Source organism: Lagenorhynchus albirostris, chromosome 1 (genome assembly GCF_949774975.1).
Source record: "Lagenorhynchus albirostris chromosome 1, mLagAlb1.1, whole genome shotgun sequence".
Taxonomy (NCBI): Eukaryota; Metazoa; Chordata; class Mammalia; order Artiodactyla; family Delphinidae; genus Lagenorhynchus; species Lagenorhynchus albirostris.
The window spans coordinates 54,825,741-54,844,054 of record NC_083095.1 but is presented as its reverse complement, the minus strand read 5'-3'; the positions used below and the strand labels follow the sequence as shown (position 1 = coordinate 54,844,054).

The 18,314-nt window shown below is 38.2% G+C and overlaps 2 protein-coding genes across 3 annotated transcripts; one reads left to right on the top strand and one right to left on the bottom strand.

Moving 5' to 3' along the window:
* Positions 1–531: 531 nt before the first annotated feature.
* Positions 532–4,388, bottom strand: LOC132527917 (uncharacterized). The gene is made up of 4 exons (XM_060163933.1): positions 4,374–4,388; positions 2,890–3,076; positions 2,027–2,784; positions 532–1,020 (listed from the first exon to the last, which is right to left on the bottom strand). Exons 1-4 carry the CDS (start codon positions 4,386–4,388, stop codon positions 883–885), a joined length of 1,098 nt encoding a protein of 365 aa, XP_060019916.1. The 3' UTR covers positions 532–882.
* On the top strand, positions 2,407–11,955 carry C1H14orf28 (chromosome 1 C14orf28 homolog). Of its 2 annotated transcripts, XM_060142997.1 has the most exons (5): positions 2,407–2,688; positions 5,192–5,716; positions 7,540–7,629; positions 8,831–8,965; positions 9,803–11,955. In XM_060142997.1, exons 2-5 carry the CDS (start codon positions 5,193–5,195, stop codon positions 9,984–9,986), a joined length of 933 nt encoding a protein of 310 aa, XP_059998980.1. In that variant the 5' UTR covers positions 2,407–2,688; position 5,192; the 3' UTR covers positions 9,987–11,955. The 2 variants fall into 2 exon arrangements, with proteins under 2 accessions (XP_059998980.1, XP_059998988.1); XM_060143005.1 differs by lacking the exon at positions 8,831–8,965.
* Positions 11,956–18,314: the final 6,359 nt, after the last annotated feature.

Here is an 18,314-nt window from a genome sequence, read left to right as displayed (position 1 = left end):
TAAAGAGATGCTCAACATCATTAGTCATTAGGAAAATATAAATTGAAACCACAAGAAAACATTACACATCTATTAGAATGGCTCAAATTACAAACGGCTGACTACACCAAGTGTCCATGAGGACATTTTATAAACATTTTATTTTATGGAGGAAATGGAACTCAAATATACTCCTGATGGGAATGTATTGTAAAATGGTACAACCACTCTGGGAAAAAATTTAGCAGTTTCTTAAAAAGTTAAACATACATCTACCTATGATTCAACCATTCCACTTCTAGATTTTTATCCAAGAGAAAAAGGAAATATATGTCCATACAAAGAATTGTACACAAATGTTCATGGCAACATTAATGGTAATAGCCCCAAACTAGACACAACCCAAATGTCCATCAACAGATGACAAACTGCAGTGCATCCATATAATGGAATATACTCATCAATAAAAAGGAATGAACTACTGGTACACAAAACAACATGGATGAACGTCAAGATAATGACACTAAGTAAAAGAAACCAGACCAGAAAAAATGTAATACATACTGTCTGATTCTATTTATGTAAAACTTTAGAAAAGACAAATGAATCTATAATGACAAAAAGTAAAATAGTGGCTGCTTAGGTGTGGGAGGCATGGAGGGATAAGAGAAAGAAATTACAAAGGCGCGTGAGGAAACTTGAGGATGATGGATTTATTCACTTGAATATAGTGATGTTTTCAAGGGGGTATACATATATAAAAACTTATCAATTTATACTCTTTAAATATGCTCCATATATTATGTCAATTATATCTCAATTAAGCTAAAAATACCTTCAGTTCAGCCATCAGATTTTGAAAGGAGCAGAAAGGATGCAGAATGGAAATCTTGGTTAAAAGTCTCAGTGAATTTTGTGAATTATCCAAGTATGCCAGGAATTCATGCTTCCTCTGCCTAGCTGAGCTTCAGCACAGTTTAAGGAGCCATCTCCCTGATATTCTCCAGAAATGGTGACAACCGTCATTATTGGGTCTGTTTTCTGTTAGAAAATGACCCAATCAGTATAAAATGAATTCTGTGTCTTGTGAGAGACTGTCAATTAAACATAAAATCCACACTTACGAACATTTGTAAAGGGCTTTCTCCTTGCAAGATAATTTTAATATTGAGAGTGAACGTTTTGTATGTGAATTCCAATACAGACACACTCGTTATTTAATGCATAAGCACCTCAGTTTTCTCACCTGTGAAATGCCATAAGAAATAAGAAAAGCCAGGAAGCTAAAAAGAGCAGATTTTGCCAGATTTATTAATTCTTCCTTTTTGGGCAGAGCCTCTTCGTTCCCTCTCTGCTCTGAGAGGTGTCCATTTCTTCCCAACTCCACCGGCAGTAATTATCTTGAGTGAGTCAAGCTTCTCTCCCAGAAAATTCATCCCTCTATCACTAGACTCCTCAAGAGAGATCCAAGAGGAAGGTCCCTGCCATTGCCCTGGCTGGCCATTAAATTAGTCAAGAAGGTGTCCAAGACTCTGCTGTGACTGGGTACCACACTGATGTCTTGGGCTGGCCTTGAGCTCTGTGCATTGTGTATTCTGGAGGTTGAGCTTCACTTTCCAGACAATCATTTTTTGTTGCACGGCAGGATGGGGAGTATCTCAACAGCATCCCCATTCCTAATTGCAAGTGTAGATAGTTTTCCAGGATGGCCTGTGTTCTCCGGCCTTTGACTCTTTAAGGGCGGATACAAGAACTAGGACCCACAGAACAGGAAAAGTGGTTGTGTCCACAGACTGTAGCATTAAGAGGCTCTAGCTTCAATTTCCAGCTGTCAAAATGTGTGGGACTTTATCATCTCCAAAACTCAATTTTTTTTCATCTCTATAATGGGGCCAAAGCCATCTAATTTCTTTAATTGTTATTAACTTCCATTATAAATTACAGCAGACTGGCCAATTATTAACTTGAACACTAAAAATAGCATTTAACACACTAACTCAACTTTTTATTAAATATATACTTAAATGCTTGAATAATTATAACTTACGGAGAAAACAAAGCTTTCCTCTTCTGAGTTAAGAATTTGAAAAGACGAGACGTAGAAGCAAACCAAAATCAAGTCAAGTCCTGAGACGATACAAGCCTCAAGAAGCCAAGCAGGTTTGCCAACAAAGTTCCGCCTCCGTGCAAACTCTACCCACTTCCGGCTGCCCCACCCACTTTCTAACACTGGAACACCGCCCCTCTCTGCGAGGTCCCGCCCCATGCACCTGATCCTGGTGTCCATTGGGCAAATACAAAAGCTATATATACACCCAGCACACGCACTTTTGGCAGGGGCGTCTTCGCGCCTGCGCAGCAGCACCGTCAGGCTGCTGGGGACTGGGCACTGGGGACTGGGGACTGGGGACTGGGGGCTGGGGGGAGGGGGGCGGAGGTCAGGCCGAATCTTCCTCCGTAATAAGAAGCTACGCGTCCCGCGGTCCTGGCTCCGTGGGTCCGGTCGGATCGGGCCTGGGCGCTGGAGCTGCTGTGGCTGCCGCCGCGGCGAGTGCGATGGAGGCTGTGCCGGGGCCCAGCGCTCACGCCGGGGGAGGCCGAGACTGCCGGAGGTTCTAGTAGATGAGGCGGCGGCGGCACGGACTCTCCATGAGCAAGCGGCGGCGGCGACGGGTGCGGGAGCACCGGCGGTTTTCGGTCCCCGGGGAGGTACGAAAAGTCGGCTTCCTGGTGGACGGAGACTGGCCGGTGTGAGAACGCTTTCCGTGGCCCGGCCCTCCCGCCCATTACCCGCAGTCCCAGGCGCTCATCGGGCCACTGCCTGGAGGCGGGCCGGGGACGCCCAGCCCTTTCACCGGCTCCAGATTCGGGAACCCGCCCGCCGTGCGCGGCCAGCCCTAAGTGCCAGGCCTTCCCCGGTGCTGCGGACCCTGGGCGGGGTGGGCGTGGCCGGAGTGCGGGGGGCGGAGGTGAGCGCCCACCGCGCGCCCAGCCAGTCCTTGCGCCCAGCCCGGAGCTGCTTCGAGCGGGAGCTCAGCGCCGTTTTCCAGATTATTTTGGGGCGCTGACTCGGGAGGGTACCCTTGGGACCCCCGAGCTGTTAGGGCGTCCGGCACTCAATGCCTTGGGCAAATGGTCTGGTCCTCACGACCTGCGTGGAGTACAGATTGTCACCCTTGGAAACGACTGCAGAAGAAATGTGTTATTTTGCCAAGGAAATAGAAGTCCAGGGAGTTTTCCAGATTTATTCAAACTGGGGGGCCTGTTGAGGCAGGGGAAAAAAGCCAGCAGAATACCTTCTCCAGGGCTTCTAAACGATGTTTTTGACGGTGTGACCAGAACTTAAGACAATTTTAAGTAAAGCTCTTTGCAGCCATTTTTCCATCTCTTTTAGCCGCTTTTTTTTTTTTTTGGTAATTTACTTTGTAACAAATCACCACGGTACAACAGAAGCTACACTGTCTTCTAATTCTTTGCATCCTCTCTTACCTCCTTTTTTTTCCCCCAGAAAAAGGCTAAAGAAATTAGTTTCATTTTATGTATGTGTATATTTTTTTAATATATATATAATTGTAGTTTAATTTTCTTAGAGTGTAACTTGCTTTACAGAGCTATAGTTACTCATTTGGTCATGTATAAAAGATAAACTGGCAAAAAATACTACAGAAATTTACAGTTCCTTTCCAGTGCAACATTTAGGAATTTGAACTCGGGCTCTTAATTATGACCTTGCTACAGAGTTCTTTAAAATGTAACAGAAATCAGTCAAACCATGAAAAAAGTTATTTTCATTTTTAAAGTATTTAAATGCCTTGTGATTTTTAAAAAATATGCTCTGAAGCATTTCTTCTTCATTTAGAAGAAACTGAGTTTGTGTTTCCTAGGCTCTAAATTTTCCACTCCCTCTTATTCCTAAGTGGTTAACTAGAGCCCACATGTTAGCAACTATATATAAACATCTACACTTCAGGCTAAATATAGTGTTGAATATTTTAGAGTCCACAGTATCTTGCCTAAGTCAAAAATACTCTGTGTGTGTGGTAAAATTGAATTTTTAGTCTGCTAGTGTTACAAAATCGGTCTGAACTTAATTTTTCACACAAAACACATAGGTCTGCAACACTGAGTGTTGGATTCCTATTGTGCTTGGGAGGATGTGGCACTTGAAAAGACAATCAAAGTAAGACACTGACCTCAGTCACTAATTTCTCTGTTCCTATTCCTCAGATGCTTCCAGTTTTCATGAAAACGGAAGGATGAAACATATTGGAAAACCCTGTGATGTTTTTAGTTTAGATATGTGTTTGTCCCAAATAAAGTAAAGCAATTTTTCAATTCAGTTTCATTAGGACCTCATTCTTTACTTTTTTTCAATTTTGCTTTAGATAACATACATATGACACCAACATGTTTATTAGAATACTGTCAATGACGTTAAAACCAAGTGCATAGCTATCCTCAAGGTTGGGGGAAAGATAGGTACCAGTTTAAATAGGGAGGACACCTCAGTTCATTCCCAAAACATGCAGAGAGGAATCAAGATAATTATCAAGTTCTGAATCAGCTCTTCCCAGCATGGCCTCTGTAGTTAAAATTATAGGATATCTAGCATGGTCCTAAATTTCAGGTAAAAATCCCAAAGTGCATAGAAATGATTTTTGTTTTAGCTGTGCTACTATTCAATTAAGTTCTCACAATTATTCTTCATATGTTGTCTTTCAAAGCCAGTTGGTCATTATTCTGTAGCCCAACAAAGAATTCCATTATCAATTTCATAAGTGGAACCACACATATTATCAAGAAAATGAAGTACAGCTTATATTTTGAGGGGAGGAAGAGGTTTACATTAGGAATACACCCAACCAAATTTAGACTGTATCTTTAAATAGTTTTATTTTTATTTAGGATTTTTTTATTACAGGGTTTTCCTCTATGACTGATAAAATCTGCAATATAATTAATATAAAGTCCTATCAAATGACCATTCCGTACTTCAAGAAAAGGTTGCAGCTTCTTAAATGGTCTTTCCAGAGACCATGCAGGTTGCCAAAAAATAGCTCATAGCTTGTTTTAAATTTTTTTGTTACATTGGGGGTCAAGCTAACCAAATTTAATTTGAATCTTTAGATACCTTTATTTTCATTTAAACATATCATTCATTTAAAATATAAAGTCAAATTTACGAGTACTATCTTAAACTTTTAAAATGCAGGATGAAGACACTGTTTGAAGAGATAAAAGCATCAATTAAAAATAACTATAACCAAGATCGCTCATTTTGGAGACCTGTTCTTCCTTGGGGAGGTGTTTTTACTATCAAAGCTGGCCGCAAAGCAGTATCCTGTACACCACTCTATGTTGAAATAAGACTGAAAAATACCTGCACCATAGATGGATTCTTGATGTTATTGTATGTTATTCTCAATGAAAATGAAAATTTCCCCAGGGAACTCTCTCTTCATTTAGGTAGAGAGTTTATAGACTGTTTTCTTTATTTAATGGACACCTACAGCTTTACAACTGTGAAGCTACTTTGGATTTGGGACAAAATGGAAAAACAGCAATACAAATCTGAAGTTCATAAAGCTTCATTAATAATTGATTTGTTTGGGAATGAGCATGATAATTTTACAAAAAATCTTGAAAATCTTATGTCGACCATACAAGAGAGTTACTGTTCCAACTGGCGATGCCCAACTCGAGTGCAGGAAGATCAGCAGCGCACAATTAATATAAAGTAAGTTGCTCTAAAGTCTGTTTTGTCACTTTTAGCAAAAATAGTATACTTTTTTATAATGAATGATATATAGAGAGATAGGGAGGGAGGTAGATAGATATAGTCAAAGTACTTCTTAAAGTACAGACCCGTGTAACAACTTAAACATAAAGCAACCACGCAAATGCAAGACTCTTTATTAGGTCCCATGACAAAAATGTAACTCTTCTATTACATCCAAACATCTCAGAATTTACTTTACAAAACCAATTGATAACTATTTCACTTGCAAAGTAATGAACTATTCAGTATGCAAAATGTTTTCCTCTTGCTCAGAATTTACTAATATGACTGTGAAGATAACTAATTCCTTGTGTCACAAATTTAACCTCTTGAACAACACTTAATACTATATTGGGATGTTTCACTCTGAATGGATCTCTGTCAGGTAGGCTAGTTCTACATGAACAGGAAGATTGAAAGTACTCCATGTCATGGCCAGGGCATGATTAGAGACAGGAACCCCAAACTTGAAATGTTAATACCTGAAGAGGACCTGGATGTGAGGAATTTTTCATTGGCTAGGAAAGGTTCTGATAGCTTGCTGAGTATTTTGGGCTTTCGGAGAGAAGATAGACCTCCAAGCTGGTAAATGACAGGGAGGAAGGCCAAACTGGCAAGCCCTAGTGGAGTATTGGGAAACATTAATGCCCCCAGGGGACATGAACAAGAAAAGGGATAATTGCCAGTGGAAAAAAAAAAAAAAAAAAGGACAGAAAAACAGACCCAAACACATTGCTGTCAGAAAGCCTACTTGGCCCTGTGGTCCAGGAAAACAGACCCAAACACATTGTTGTCAGAAAGTCTGCTTGGCCCTGTGGTCCAGAAAAGTAGAACCAAACACATTGTTGTCAGAAAGCCTACTTGGCCCTGTGGTCCAGAAAAACAGCCTAATAGATTTGCTCCCTTTTGGGAATGTATGTTACATACCTGAACTTATTAAATTCACATTTTCTGTATAGCATATTTAGTTTAATACTGTATTATAACATCATGCTACTTAGGGAAAGCCGAAGATACGTTATTTTTTTTAGGGTCTAGCAATTAATGTCTCTCTTGTTCTGAAATACACTTTGTCCATTTTCCTGTATTGCTGATATGATGATGTTGGTTTTGAAATCTCCATCAGGAGAAAAAATTGTTACTCTAAATCATAATGGACTAAAAAAAGTGTTTCAGAAATTTGCCTTGTTTTTAAAAAACTAGTATCTTTTTATATGTATATCTTTTGAAACTATAATGAAATATTTACAATCCTATATTAATACTAGTATTTTATGATTCTCAATAAAATATTTTTCATTATACTCTATATAACTTTTTAAGTCTTTTGCCTGTTTTTTAATCCTATGTTTAAAACAACCTCTGAAGTATGTAGGAAAAAATTTTTTTTTAACAAATCAGGAAACTGAGGCCAACAATGGCTGTAACTTTCATTGAGTCAGGTAACTAAGCAGCTACTCGCCTAATTCTGGGTCCTGCTTTCTTCGTCAAGACCAGAATCCACTCTATTGAATCCTCTCGGAAATTTTTAAAGTAACGACTGCATGTTTCAGGATCAGTTTATAGAAAGATTTAATGTTTCTTGAAAGGTTCATGCATTGATGTTTATTAAGTTCAACTGGTTTCTATACTGTCTATAAGAAATACAAAGATGAATAACAGGTTATACTTTGATATGTGGTTTGCTAATAATGAATGACCTGTAAAATTTGTTATCCTAATAATGTATTTACATGTAAAATATTGAAACAGTTCTTACATGCATTTTGCAATTGTTGTAGTCCTCCCCAAGAAATTCCACATGGAAACTTGATACGACTGGCTGTGGATGAGTTATTCTGTTCCAGGATTGAACTGTGTGAAGAGTGTGGGTGAGTGTATGATAGACATTTAAGATGAAAGTATTTGTACGTTTTTTTATAAAGAAACCTGTACTGGTATGTTCTTTGATGTTAATATTTTATGAAATAGCAACTCATAAGTATTTAGAAAGCCTAATAGTTTTGGAATCTTAACACCTTCTAGTTTACTATGCCATTTTATGCTGTGTTGTCATTATCAATATCACTATATAGAATATAATACTACAGTTACTTGATGAATACAAAGCAAATACCTTTTCTTTTTTTCCCTACTGCTGAGTAGGTACAATAAAACCTTGGTTAACCGGAACCCAGCTAATCGGGACCCTCAATTAACTGGATTTTTTTCTGCACTCCTCATTTAGGAGAAAGAGGTAAATGACAACCAAAAAGTTCAACGTGGTTAAAAAAAAAAGAAAAGAGAAAGGAAATACAAAGGGGCAGAACATATTCATCCCAGTCTCAACAATTTTTATATCTACAGTATTGTGCAATGAGGATTAATATTTAGAAGGGTGATCCTATGGCCTAATTAATCACAAAAGAAGGAAAGAATAAAATACCTTCAGTTAATTGTACTTAAGTCCAAAAAGTGAACGAGTGTATTTTTGCAACAAATACTGAAACAAAATGGTTTTCTGGTAACTTAGTTTAGTCAGTGTTTTTTTAACCAAAATACTATGCCCTGAGCATTCCGGTTAATCGAGATTTTACTGTATAATTGTGTTTGTTTTATTCTGATCCATATGCTTAATACCTGATACTACTAAGAAAACAGAATTTGCTTCATCCTAATGGCAAAAGGAAGCAAGTAGGGAATTTCATCCAGTCTAAAGAAGACTGTAAGAGTCATCTTATTCCCTCTCTGCCATTATTCCAGTTTGAAACCAGCCTAGAGAAAGAAAAATGTATTTACAAATAAAAACTTTTCTATCAGTCTAAAAGATACATGTTTTTATAAGCTTAGATAAACATAGCTAGCCTTTCCTGGAGTTTTAAAAGTATCATTTCCTATATAGAGAATCTCAAAGTTTATTAACTCTGGGAATTAGGCATATAAGGTATTAATATAGCCATACTGTTGATATATACCCATACCTAAAATAGATAATTATGCTTATTATGAAATTATGTAATAAAGGCAACCCAGAGTGATAAAAGGCAGCTTTGTCCCAAGTGTAGTAAAGTTCATGCCTATTTTCAATTTTAGGTGTGGTGGCTTAAGGGAATTTTCCCAGCGAGTATTCTGCCACGGGGCACCCCCTTTTGTTGTCTTAAATATGCAGCATTGGAAATCTGAAGATCTGGCATATGTACCCTATTACTTGGATTTATCTGATCACAAGTATGTCTTTTTTTGTTTGTTTTATAAAACTAGTAAAAAATAAATTTATTTCTATATTTTTCTGCTATTCTATCATGATTTTGAGTAGCCCTTAAGGGAAATACGTATTGTTGGAAAAGTCATAGCTATCTCTAAATTTATGTAGCCTGGATAAGGTCAGAATCTACTGCAGGGAGTCATTGCTGTCAGTGTGCATAGTGGTTAGGTGCTTAGACTATGGAATACACTATGGAATAGCCCTACCTTACAAGCTATGTGACCTTGAGCCAGTAACAACCAGTTTACACGTCAGTTTTCTTATCTATTGAACAGAGATAACAGTATCTATCTGGTGCCATTATTGTAAGGCTTTAATAAGATAGCACATGTGAAGTGTTTAGTACCTGAGAGATAGTAAATAGTCAGTAAATTCTGGTTGGCTATTACTTGTATTTCAAGTCAAAGTAGTGTATAGTATGAGGTCATCATTTAAACATAAAATGTTACTGTCATCATTAGATTAAGATATCTGCATACAAATTAGGACATACAGTGTTCTTTTAACTTTTTGCCTTAAAAATTTTCTTGTGTGTATTTTATATAACAGAACCATGCAGATTATGGGTTAATCTGTTAAAATATGCTTTTAAAAATTCTTAAATGATATCAATTTTTTAAATTCTTAAACATCTTTCTCCAAATTACCAATTATAATACATAATTTTTACAGATGGATATCTTTTACAGAGAATAGAATGCAAATAATCTCAGTTTTTTATTAGTTAAAAATTTAGGGAATGTTTTTCTCAAGAACAAAGTATTGTGATTTTCTGCTACACTTTGTCATTTAATTTGCAGGTATTTGTTGGAAGGTGCCACACTGTTTAACAAAGAGGAACATCATTATTCTGCAGCTTTTCAAATTGATGGACATTGGATGCACTATGATGGCCTCAGAAATGTGAACTTAATTTTGTTAAATAAACCCCCAGAGTTTCTCCTCTTGTCATCATTAGTTTATATTCGAGCAACAGAGAAATAAATATAGACTGATGCTAAATTAAATTGTTTTCCCTCCTGCCCATGCTCCCCCAGATGAAGGGCTTTTATTTTGTATATACTTGGTATCCAAGGAAATAGTTCAGCTATATTAGTTTCAGAGGTGTATTATCTAGTGTTTAGCCCCAGGTATATAGAGAATCTATGCAAAAATGTTTGTATTTCTTTTTTCTATATCCCAGGTTGTTTTTATACAAGCATATTTTATGTTGAAATAAAATATATCTTGTAGCCTTTGTATATGTACCTCAAAGGTTTTTTACAGTTCTGTCTTTGAATCCAAGAAAATACTTCATCATTTGAATTATCAGTTTTTCTTTTTGGATATCCAAATAAAACCTGGGTATAAGTCAATTTTCAGTTTATATAAATTTAACAGTTCAAAATGTATCTGACTGTGTTTATTTGCCCTACCTCACTATAATCCAAAGTGCACTACTGGATCTAGTATGGATTTGAATGTACAACTTATAGATGGCTTAGTCTATTTTACCTGTTGATTTGCCTAATGTTCCTGCAACAGTTTTTTAAAATACTTTGGTGAGAATGTTTTTCTGGACTTCAGTTATTTTTTTGTAATGGTAAATTACTTTAACCACTTGTTAAAGTATTAAAAACCTACCAGTGGATTTTAACTTAACTAAGCTCCCAAACTTAAAGTTATTGTTACAGATAAATTATATAACTAATCTAAATGTTTAAATTAAATGTAATAGGAGTTCTCTAGTAAAAGTTTATTTTGCAGATAAGACAATTATAAAAAAAATGTTAGGCAAACTGTATGTTTACTAATGTTGGATGAATAATGGAAATGTACTTTAAATATGGATTTAAGAGAAAATGGGTGCCTGGGAATACAGTTGACCCTTGAACAACTCGGGGGCTGGGGCCCTGACCCCCCACGTGGTCAAAAATCCCCATGTAACTTTACAGTCATCCCTCCTTATCTGTGGTTCCACATCCTCGGATTCAAACAACCTCGGATCATGTAGTACTGTAGTACGTATTTATTGAAAGAAATACACGTATAAGTGGACCCACACAGTTCAAACCCATGTTGTTCAAAGGTCAACTGTATTTCTCTTCCTAGTAAGTCATATTGGCACAGAGGAAAAAATACGTAAATTTTGGGGATAACATCTGTGTGCTCCCTTATAAGTAAATTGATAGCATGAGGCTTTCTTTGATTTGTAATATAAATCACCAGAAGTTTATAGTTATCAGAATATTATGTTTCTTTTCAAAGACCCTAAGATCTCTTTTCCTTTTGCAATTTAAAGGAAAAAATAAGTAATGTTCTCAAGGGACAATACTTTTTGAAATCTGTCATCATTTATTTTAGTGTTTTCAATAATTAGTCCATCCTAGGTTTTGGGTTGAGATTGAGCGCAATATATTTGGAGATTTCTATACAGCAACACAGTTCACTGCCATATACCAAATTGCTAAGGTTTAATTCAATAAATTAAGTCTTGCATTGCATTGGTGCCATGTTGAGATAACTTACTGAAGAATGAATAAATGTGAGTGCAACGTTGATGAGGATGCCTTTTTATTTTGTGTAAGAAAGGAATATTCATAGTATTTGCTCAAAAAGTGATCTATTTTATTAAAAAAATTCACCCCAGAGTTTATTTAAATTGTTCCCACATGTATTTAAATAGGATTTGATTTATAGTAAACTTTTCTGGGGACACCTTACTGCATGAATCAACTGCATGAATCAAAGTACACAAAAACACAAATATTAGCATATACATAAATGGTATCATTAACAAAATTATTCCTGATGCAGATTTATTCTTTTATAAATTGCACTTTATTTGGAATAATACTAGTTTGTCACGAAACAATGACTTACCTACCTCACAGGGTTGTTGTGAGGATTAAAATGTTCGTTAATATCTTGACTACCTTGAACATGCTAATAAAAAATATTTTTTCTACCTCTTTCATGTACAGGCAAGTCTCCTTGATTCTCTATTACTAATGACCTTTTCAGAGGTCATTAGCTACATATCAGTAATGGCCATATCAGTGGCCACCTGTTCAGACATTTCTTTCTACATATCATATCAGTAACGGAATTAATGTGTAATGAAATTTAAGTATGGCTTCTGGACCCCAGATGGTTAGGATTTAAGGATAATAGGTATTTTGCTGTTATGGTGGTAATTGAAGAAATTATTCCCTGCTGACCAAATAGTGAGTAGAAAAGGGATGAAAAAATATGAAGTAAACAAGATTATCACAAAATGTGAAGGTGAGGGTACGGAAGGTGAGGGTATTTTTATAACCTTAAACAGAGAAATCGGAATCCTGGGGGTGGGGATGGGCAAAAGATACGAGGGAATAATCAGAATATGTTTTTAATCAAAGTGCCACAAATCACAACTATACCTATGGGGAAAGCAGAAATGATTTTAAAACCCTCACCTCAATCAAAGGGAGAAAAAGAACAAACAAAGCAAATTTAAGGGGAAATGTCCAACATTTAAGAAGTCTCCAACCTCTCTTCAGCCAAAGAAGCTTTACCCACCTGCCACCCAAAACTTAACAAATAATCTTAGATTTATCTTTCAAAGTAGCTTTTCATTATTAGGGTTGACTTAACATCTGAGGCATTGTCACTGGATCGGATCCAATCAAAGAGAAAGAGGAACAAAGATCACTACCACAGGCATGCTTACTAGGGTGAATCCTAGGTTCTATTTCATTCTTAAGAGTATGAGCAAACAACTAAGCTATATAAGCAGATGACTACTGTGACACATAAAAAGCTGTACGTATTGAGCATATATCAACAGTTTAGTTTTATAATTAAATGAGTTAATAACATTTAATTATTTGACAATAATTGTAATGCACTATACCTAAGCAGGAAAGGTAAACAGTTCATGTAAAAATGACTGCAATTACTACTACTAAACTCCAGCCTAAGCAAACATTTATATTCTTCTCACCTTCCTTTGTTAAAATCAAAAGTTAAGATCACATAGCTTTTGAAGTTCATTTTAACCACTTGATCCCTTACTAACAAACAGGGTTCCTACCCACCCAACTGGCCCAGGGTTCACTGTCTAGTCAACTGGATGGCCTTTAACTTCAAATTTAATTTGATCTCAGGAAATACACGCTTTTACTTTATTTCTGGGAAGTTGAGGAAGTTGGTGGGGAGGCCTCTGTAGCTAGAAGCTTTCTTTTTTTTTTTTTTTTGAGGTATGCGGGCCTTTCACTGTTGTGGCCTCTCCAGTTGCAGAGCACAGTCATCCAGACGCGCAGGCTCAGCGGCCATGGCTCACGGGCCCAGCCGCTCCGCGGCATATGGGATCTTCCCAGACCGGGGCACGAACCCGCGTCCCCTGCGTCGGCAGGCGGAATCCCAACCACTGCGCCACCAGGGAAGCCCTAGAAGCTTTCTTTATATGCTGATATCTACCTAAGGATATAAAATTATTTGCCTTCAAAGAGCAATCAGTTCCACTGTCCATCCATTGTTTTCTCAATGAGGTCTATAAGGTATCAAAAGGAGTACCACTGAAAATGAAAAAGTGAGCTACTCTGGTAAGGCCCTCAAAAATGATGTGATATGGAACAAGAGCTTGGGGAGCCGATGAGCTGTGCAAACAACAGTGTGGTAAAATTAGAAACCTGCTGTTTGTATGCTTAGCTATATTTTTATTACTTGCTTGTTTTCCCTTTGAATTTTGTAAAGTCTAATTTTTCAGATGATTATAAAAATAATACATAAATCAGTAAGAAATCAATAAAACCAAAAAAGCTGTAAAGAAGAAAATGATCATCCATGATTTCTCCACCCAATGATAATCATTGGTTCATACTGGTAAAGACTTTTTGAAAAGCCCACCATGGCTCCACAGTACTGAAGAAAACCAAGAACCAGGGAGTTCTGGCTTTGAAGAAAGACGTGTATACTCCTGGGGGCCAGCATAGCAGTGATAGAAGTAATCAGCTTGACAAAATGTGTACAGGAAAGTGAGACTCTGAAGGAAACTGCAGTGGCCACCTGTTCAGACATTTCTTTCTACCTGGACACTTGCCTTCAGATGCTTTTATTTTCTCAAATTTTCAAGAACTCATTCTATTTTATGAAAGATGTCATTCCTTTATGTTCCTCTACCTACATTTCAAAACTAGTATCCCAGGTGCCAGAGTCGGGAAGCAAGAAGATCCTGATGGTATAGACTGTTCCCAAACAGATACAACCAAATAGATTTTCTATATTTCCCTGTTAATCTAACAGAGAGTGTAACAAAGAAAAATCAAAGTACACTGAGCATAATTAGCTTGCTTTAAGAGTAGAGTAGGAAAAAGTTGGCTGAGAGAGTTTGTGAAGAGTGGGGGAACCAGCACGATAAATAGTTCTGCATAACCAACATACGGGAAGGAAGGAAAGGAGGAGAGGAGTGAAGGCAAGAAACACAGGAGAGTTGATTTGTGCTCAGGTCAAGAAGACACCAGGTTAGGGCTTCCCTGGTGGCGCAGTGGTTGAGAGTCCGCCTGCCGATGCAGGGGACACGGGTTCGTGCCCCAGTCAGGGAGGATCCCACATGCCGCGAAGCGGCTAGGCCCGTGAGCCATGGCCGCTGAGCCTGTGCGTCCAGAGCCTGTGCTCCGCCACGGGAGACGGCACAACAGTGAGAGGCCCGCGTACCGCAAAAAAAAAAAAAGAAGACACCAGGTTAAAGCTTAAATGAAATAGTTAGCTGGTTAGGGAAATCTTTGCCCAAGCAGGCTAAGTTTGATTTGAGGGCTACAAGCTGGAACAAGTTAATAGCAGACGTACTTTCTCTACAGCATCCATTTAATAATACTTAATATCCACTACTTGCTAATAGAATTAGAAATGATTTCTGCCCTGGAGGTATGCACATGTCTAAAAAGGGGGAACGGTGAGTCAATCAATGATGACTGTACAGAGGGAAGTACTATGGCAGGGTGAGCACCTCAGGCTCTGAGTACAGAGGAGGGACGGTTCTACAGACAACTGCTGTGAGGTCTTTGAAACAGTCCTTTCCCAGTTGCTACCTAGCATCCCTGGAGGAGGTTTTGGAGGAAAGAGACTACAGATTGTTCAACTTGTGATTTCAAAGGCAATTGAAACTGCACAACTCAGATTGGGACTTGAACCACTGCGTTTTAATTGAGATCACACACCAGGTCTCAGGACTTAATGAAGCTCAAGTTTTTTATGTTTTGTCACAAAAAGAATTCAGTGAGAGACAAAGTGATAGGTAAGAAGTGGATTTATTTAGAGAGATACACATTCCATAGAATGTGATCCATCTCAAAAGGCAAGAACAGCCTTGGGAGAAACACATTCCACAGACAGAGTGTGGGCCATCTCAGAAGGCAAGAGGCCCCAAAATATGGGGTGGTTAGTTTTTATCAGCTGGATAATTTCACAGGCTAATGAGTGGGAGGATTATTCCAACTATTTTGGAGAAAGGATGGAGATTTCCAGGAATTGGGCCACCACCCACTTTTTGGCCTTTTATGGTTGGTCTCAGAACAGTCATGGCGCCTGTGGGTGTGTCATTTAGCATGCTAATACATTACAATGAATGTATAATGAGGCTCAAGTTCTACTGGAAGCTGAATCTTCTACCATCTTGGACCTAGTTGGTTCCAACCAGTTTTTGTTGTGTCCTCAATGGCTATGTCATTCTTTTAAATGTTGTGCCCTGTCCCCTTTCCGTCTGCTTCATTATTGCCTCTACGTCTAACTACAAAGCCTAACCATTTTAAACTTCCATTAGAAAGTTATAACTCCTAAAATTAAAGATAAAACAAATTTCAAACCCCATCAAATTTTAAAAGAAATTTATTGTAGCTGAAGTTCTTTCTTTCTATTAATTCTTTCTTCCACAAAGAATTAATAATATCAAATATTTTCTAATTCTCATTGGAGGGAAGATAACTTGAGAAAAAAATGAGACAGCCATTGGGACCAGTCTTCTTTAAATACTCCTGGACTTGTGGAGGGACAGGATTGGTGATTCCAAACTCTTGCCATTTTCTACATGAATACTAGGTGGCAGAAGCTCCCCAATATAGAATGTACAGGATGGAGCGAGACCCATTCCTGAACTTTCTGGCCTTTAAAATTTGGGCAAGGCAAGCACAATTTTCCCTCAGTTCTACGACACTATAAGCACTCATAGCTTGGGGATAACATACAATGGTGTTGTCTTTGGTGAGGCTGACTATGCTCTCTGCCAACAACAACCCAGCTCAAATTATACCTGTAAATTGACTTCTGGGATTTCTTCATCACTTCCACAACCCTCATGTTTCTGGCCTCCTCTCTGTTTTCTTCAGCTCTTCTTTGAAAAGGGTTAGGAATTCCCGTCCCTAGAGAGTTTATGGAAAATGCCAGAAGACTTAATTCAGGATTGACATTTTTCACCTAGGAAAAAAATAATGGAATTTCAGACTTTTGAGGTGAATCGTGTTACGTGATCACATTACCACTGGATTCACTTTATTACCATCAGTTCTCGACTACTGATTTTCTTGATGTCAATTGGGGCAAGAGTATGGCAGTTAAATGCCTAGACTCTGAAACCAAATTGCCTGGGTCCAAATTTGGACTCTGTCATTAGTTGTGTGGCTTTGGTCCTATTACTTAACTCTTCTGTTCCCAGTTTGCTAACTGTAAAATGGAGATAATAATAGAATATATCTCATAAGGTTGCGGTGAAGATTTGATGAATTATTATTATAGCACTTAGTGCCCAGCACACAGTAAGCACCATAAAAGTGTTTGCTACAGTTATTTTTGTTTTTTGTTTTGGCTGTGTTGGGTCTTCGTTGCTGCGCACGGGCTTTCTCTAGTTGCTGGGAGCGGGGGCTACTCTTCCTTGCAGTGCGCGGGCTTCTCATTGCAGTGGCTTCTCTTGTTGCGGAGCATGGTCTCTAGGCACATGGGCTTCAGTAGTTGTGGCTCGCGGGCTCTAGAGCATAAGCTCTAGAGTGCATGGGCTTAGTTGCTCCGTGGCATGTGGGATCTTTCCAGACCAGGGCTGGAACCCATGTCCCCCGAATTGGCAGGCGGATTCTTAACCACTGTGCCACCAGGGAAGTCCCGCTACAGTTACTGTTGACTCCTCTTTCAATATTCTATTTTTTAAAAATATTTGTTTAGCTGCGCCGGTTCTTAGTTGCAGCATAAGGGATCTTTTAGTTGAGGCATGTGAACTCTTAGTTGCGGCATGCATGTGGGATCTAGTTCCCTGACCAGAGATCAGACCCGGGCCCCCTGCATTGGGAGTGTGGAGTCTAAGCCACTGGACCACCAGGGAGGTCCTCAATATTCTATTAAGAAATTAAATTAGTAGATAAGTAGTGCTGCTGCAGGAGATGAATAAATTCTGTGTGAAGATTTCAAGTTCACAATGAAGTTTTCAGTTCACACTGAAAACCATTGTTGCTCTTTCTGTGGCAAATAAGCTCACAGAACAAACTATAATATCAGAAAAGTAAAAGAAAAAAGTTAAATTCATGAATTAGTTTGAAAAGCAAAAACAAATAAAGCAAAAGTAAAAATGTTGGAGGAAAGTGAATAGCTTAAATTTTCCTAGATATTAAATAGTAATGAAATATCATATCTTGTTCCTGCTCAAAATCGTTTATCCACCAGATACAGTCCAAAATAGTTTATCTGCCATCTGGCTCTAAAACTTTTTGAGACATAGTCCTCTATTCATTGAAAACACCTACTTTATTAGATTCTAGGACCCCTGCTTACTTAAACTCTAACTGTCCTCAGGGCACACACAAGAATATCCTTTCCAATACTTTCTTTCTAATCAGGACAACAAAAGTGATTGGCTCATCCTTATTTAGATCCTGCCTTAATAAGGTTTAAGGCACTTTTCATGTACTCTAAAAATAAGAAGCTTTTCATGTCTTTAATTATATTTTAATGTTAGACATAATTTGAACCAAAAAGAACATGAGACCAAGTATTACCTTTGTTTTATGTATAAATTTTATTTATTTATTTATTTATTTTTGGCTGCGTTGGGTCTTCATTGCTGCACGTGGGCTTTCTCTAGTTGCGGCCAGCGGGGGATACTCTTCGATGCGGTGCGTGGGCTTCTCATGGCAGTGGCTTCTTTTGTTGAGGAGCACGGGCTCTAGGCACATGGGCTTCAGTAGTTGTGGCTCGCGGGCTCTAGAGCGCAGGCTCAGTAGTTGTGCATGGGCTTAGCTGGTCTGCGGCATGTGGGATCTTCCCAGACCAGGGCTCTAACCCGTGTGCCCTGCATTGGCAGGCAGATTCTTA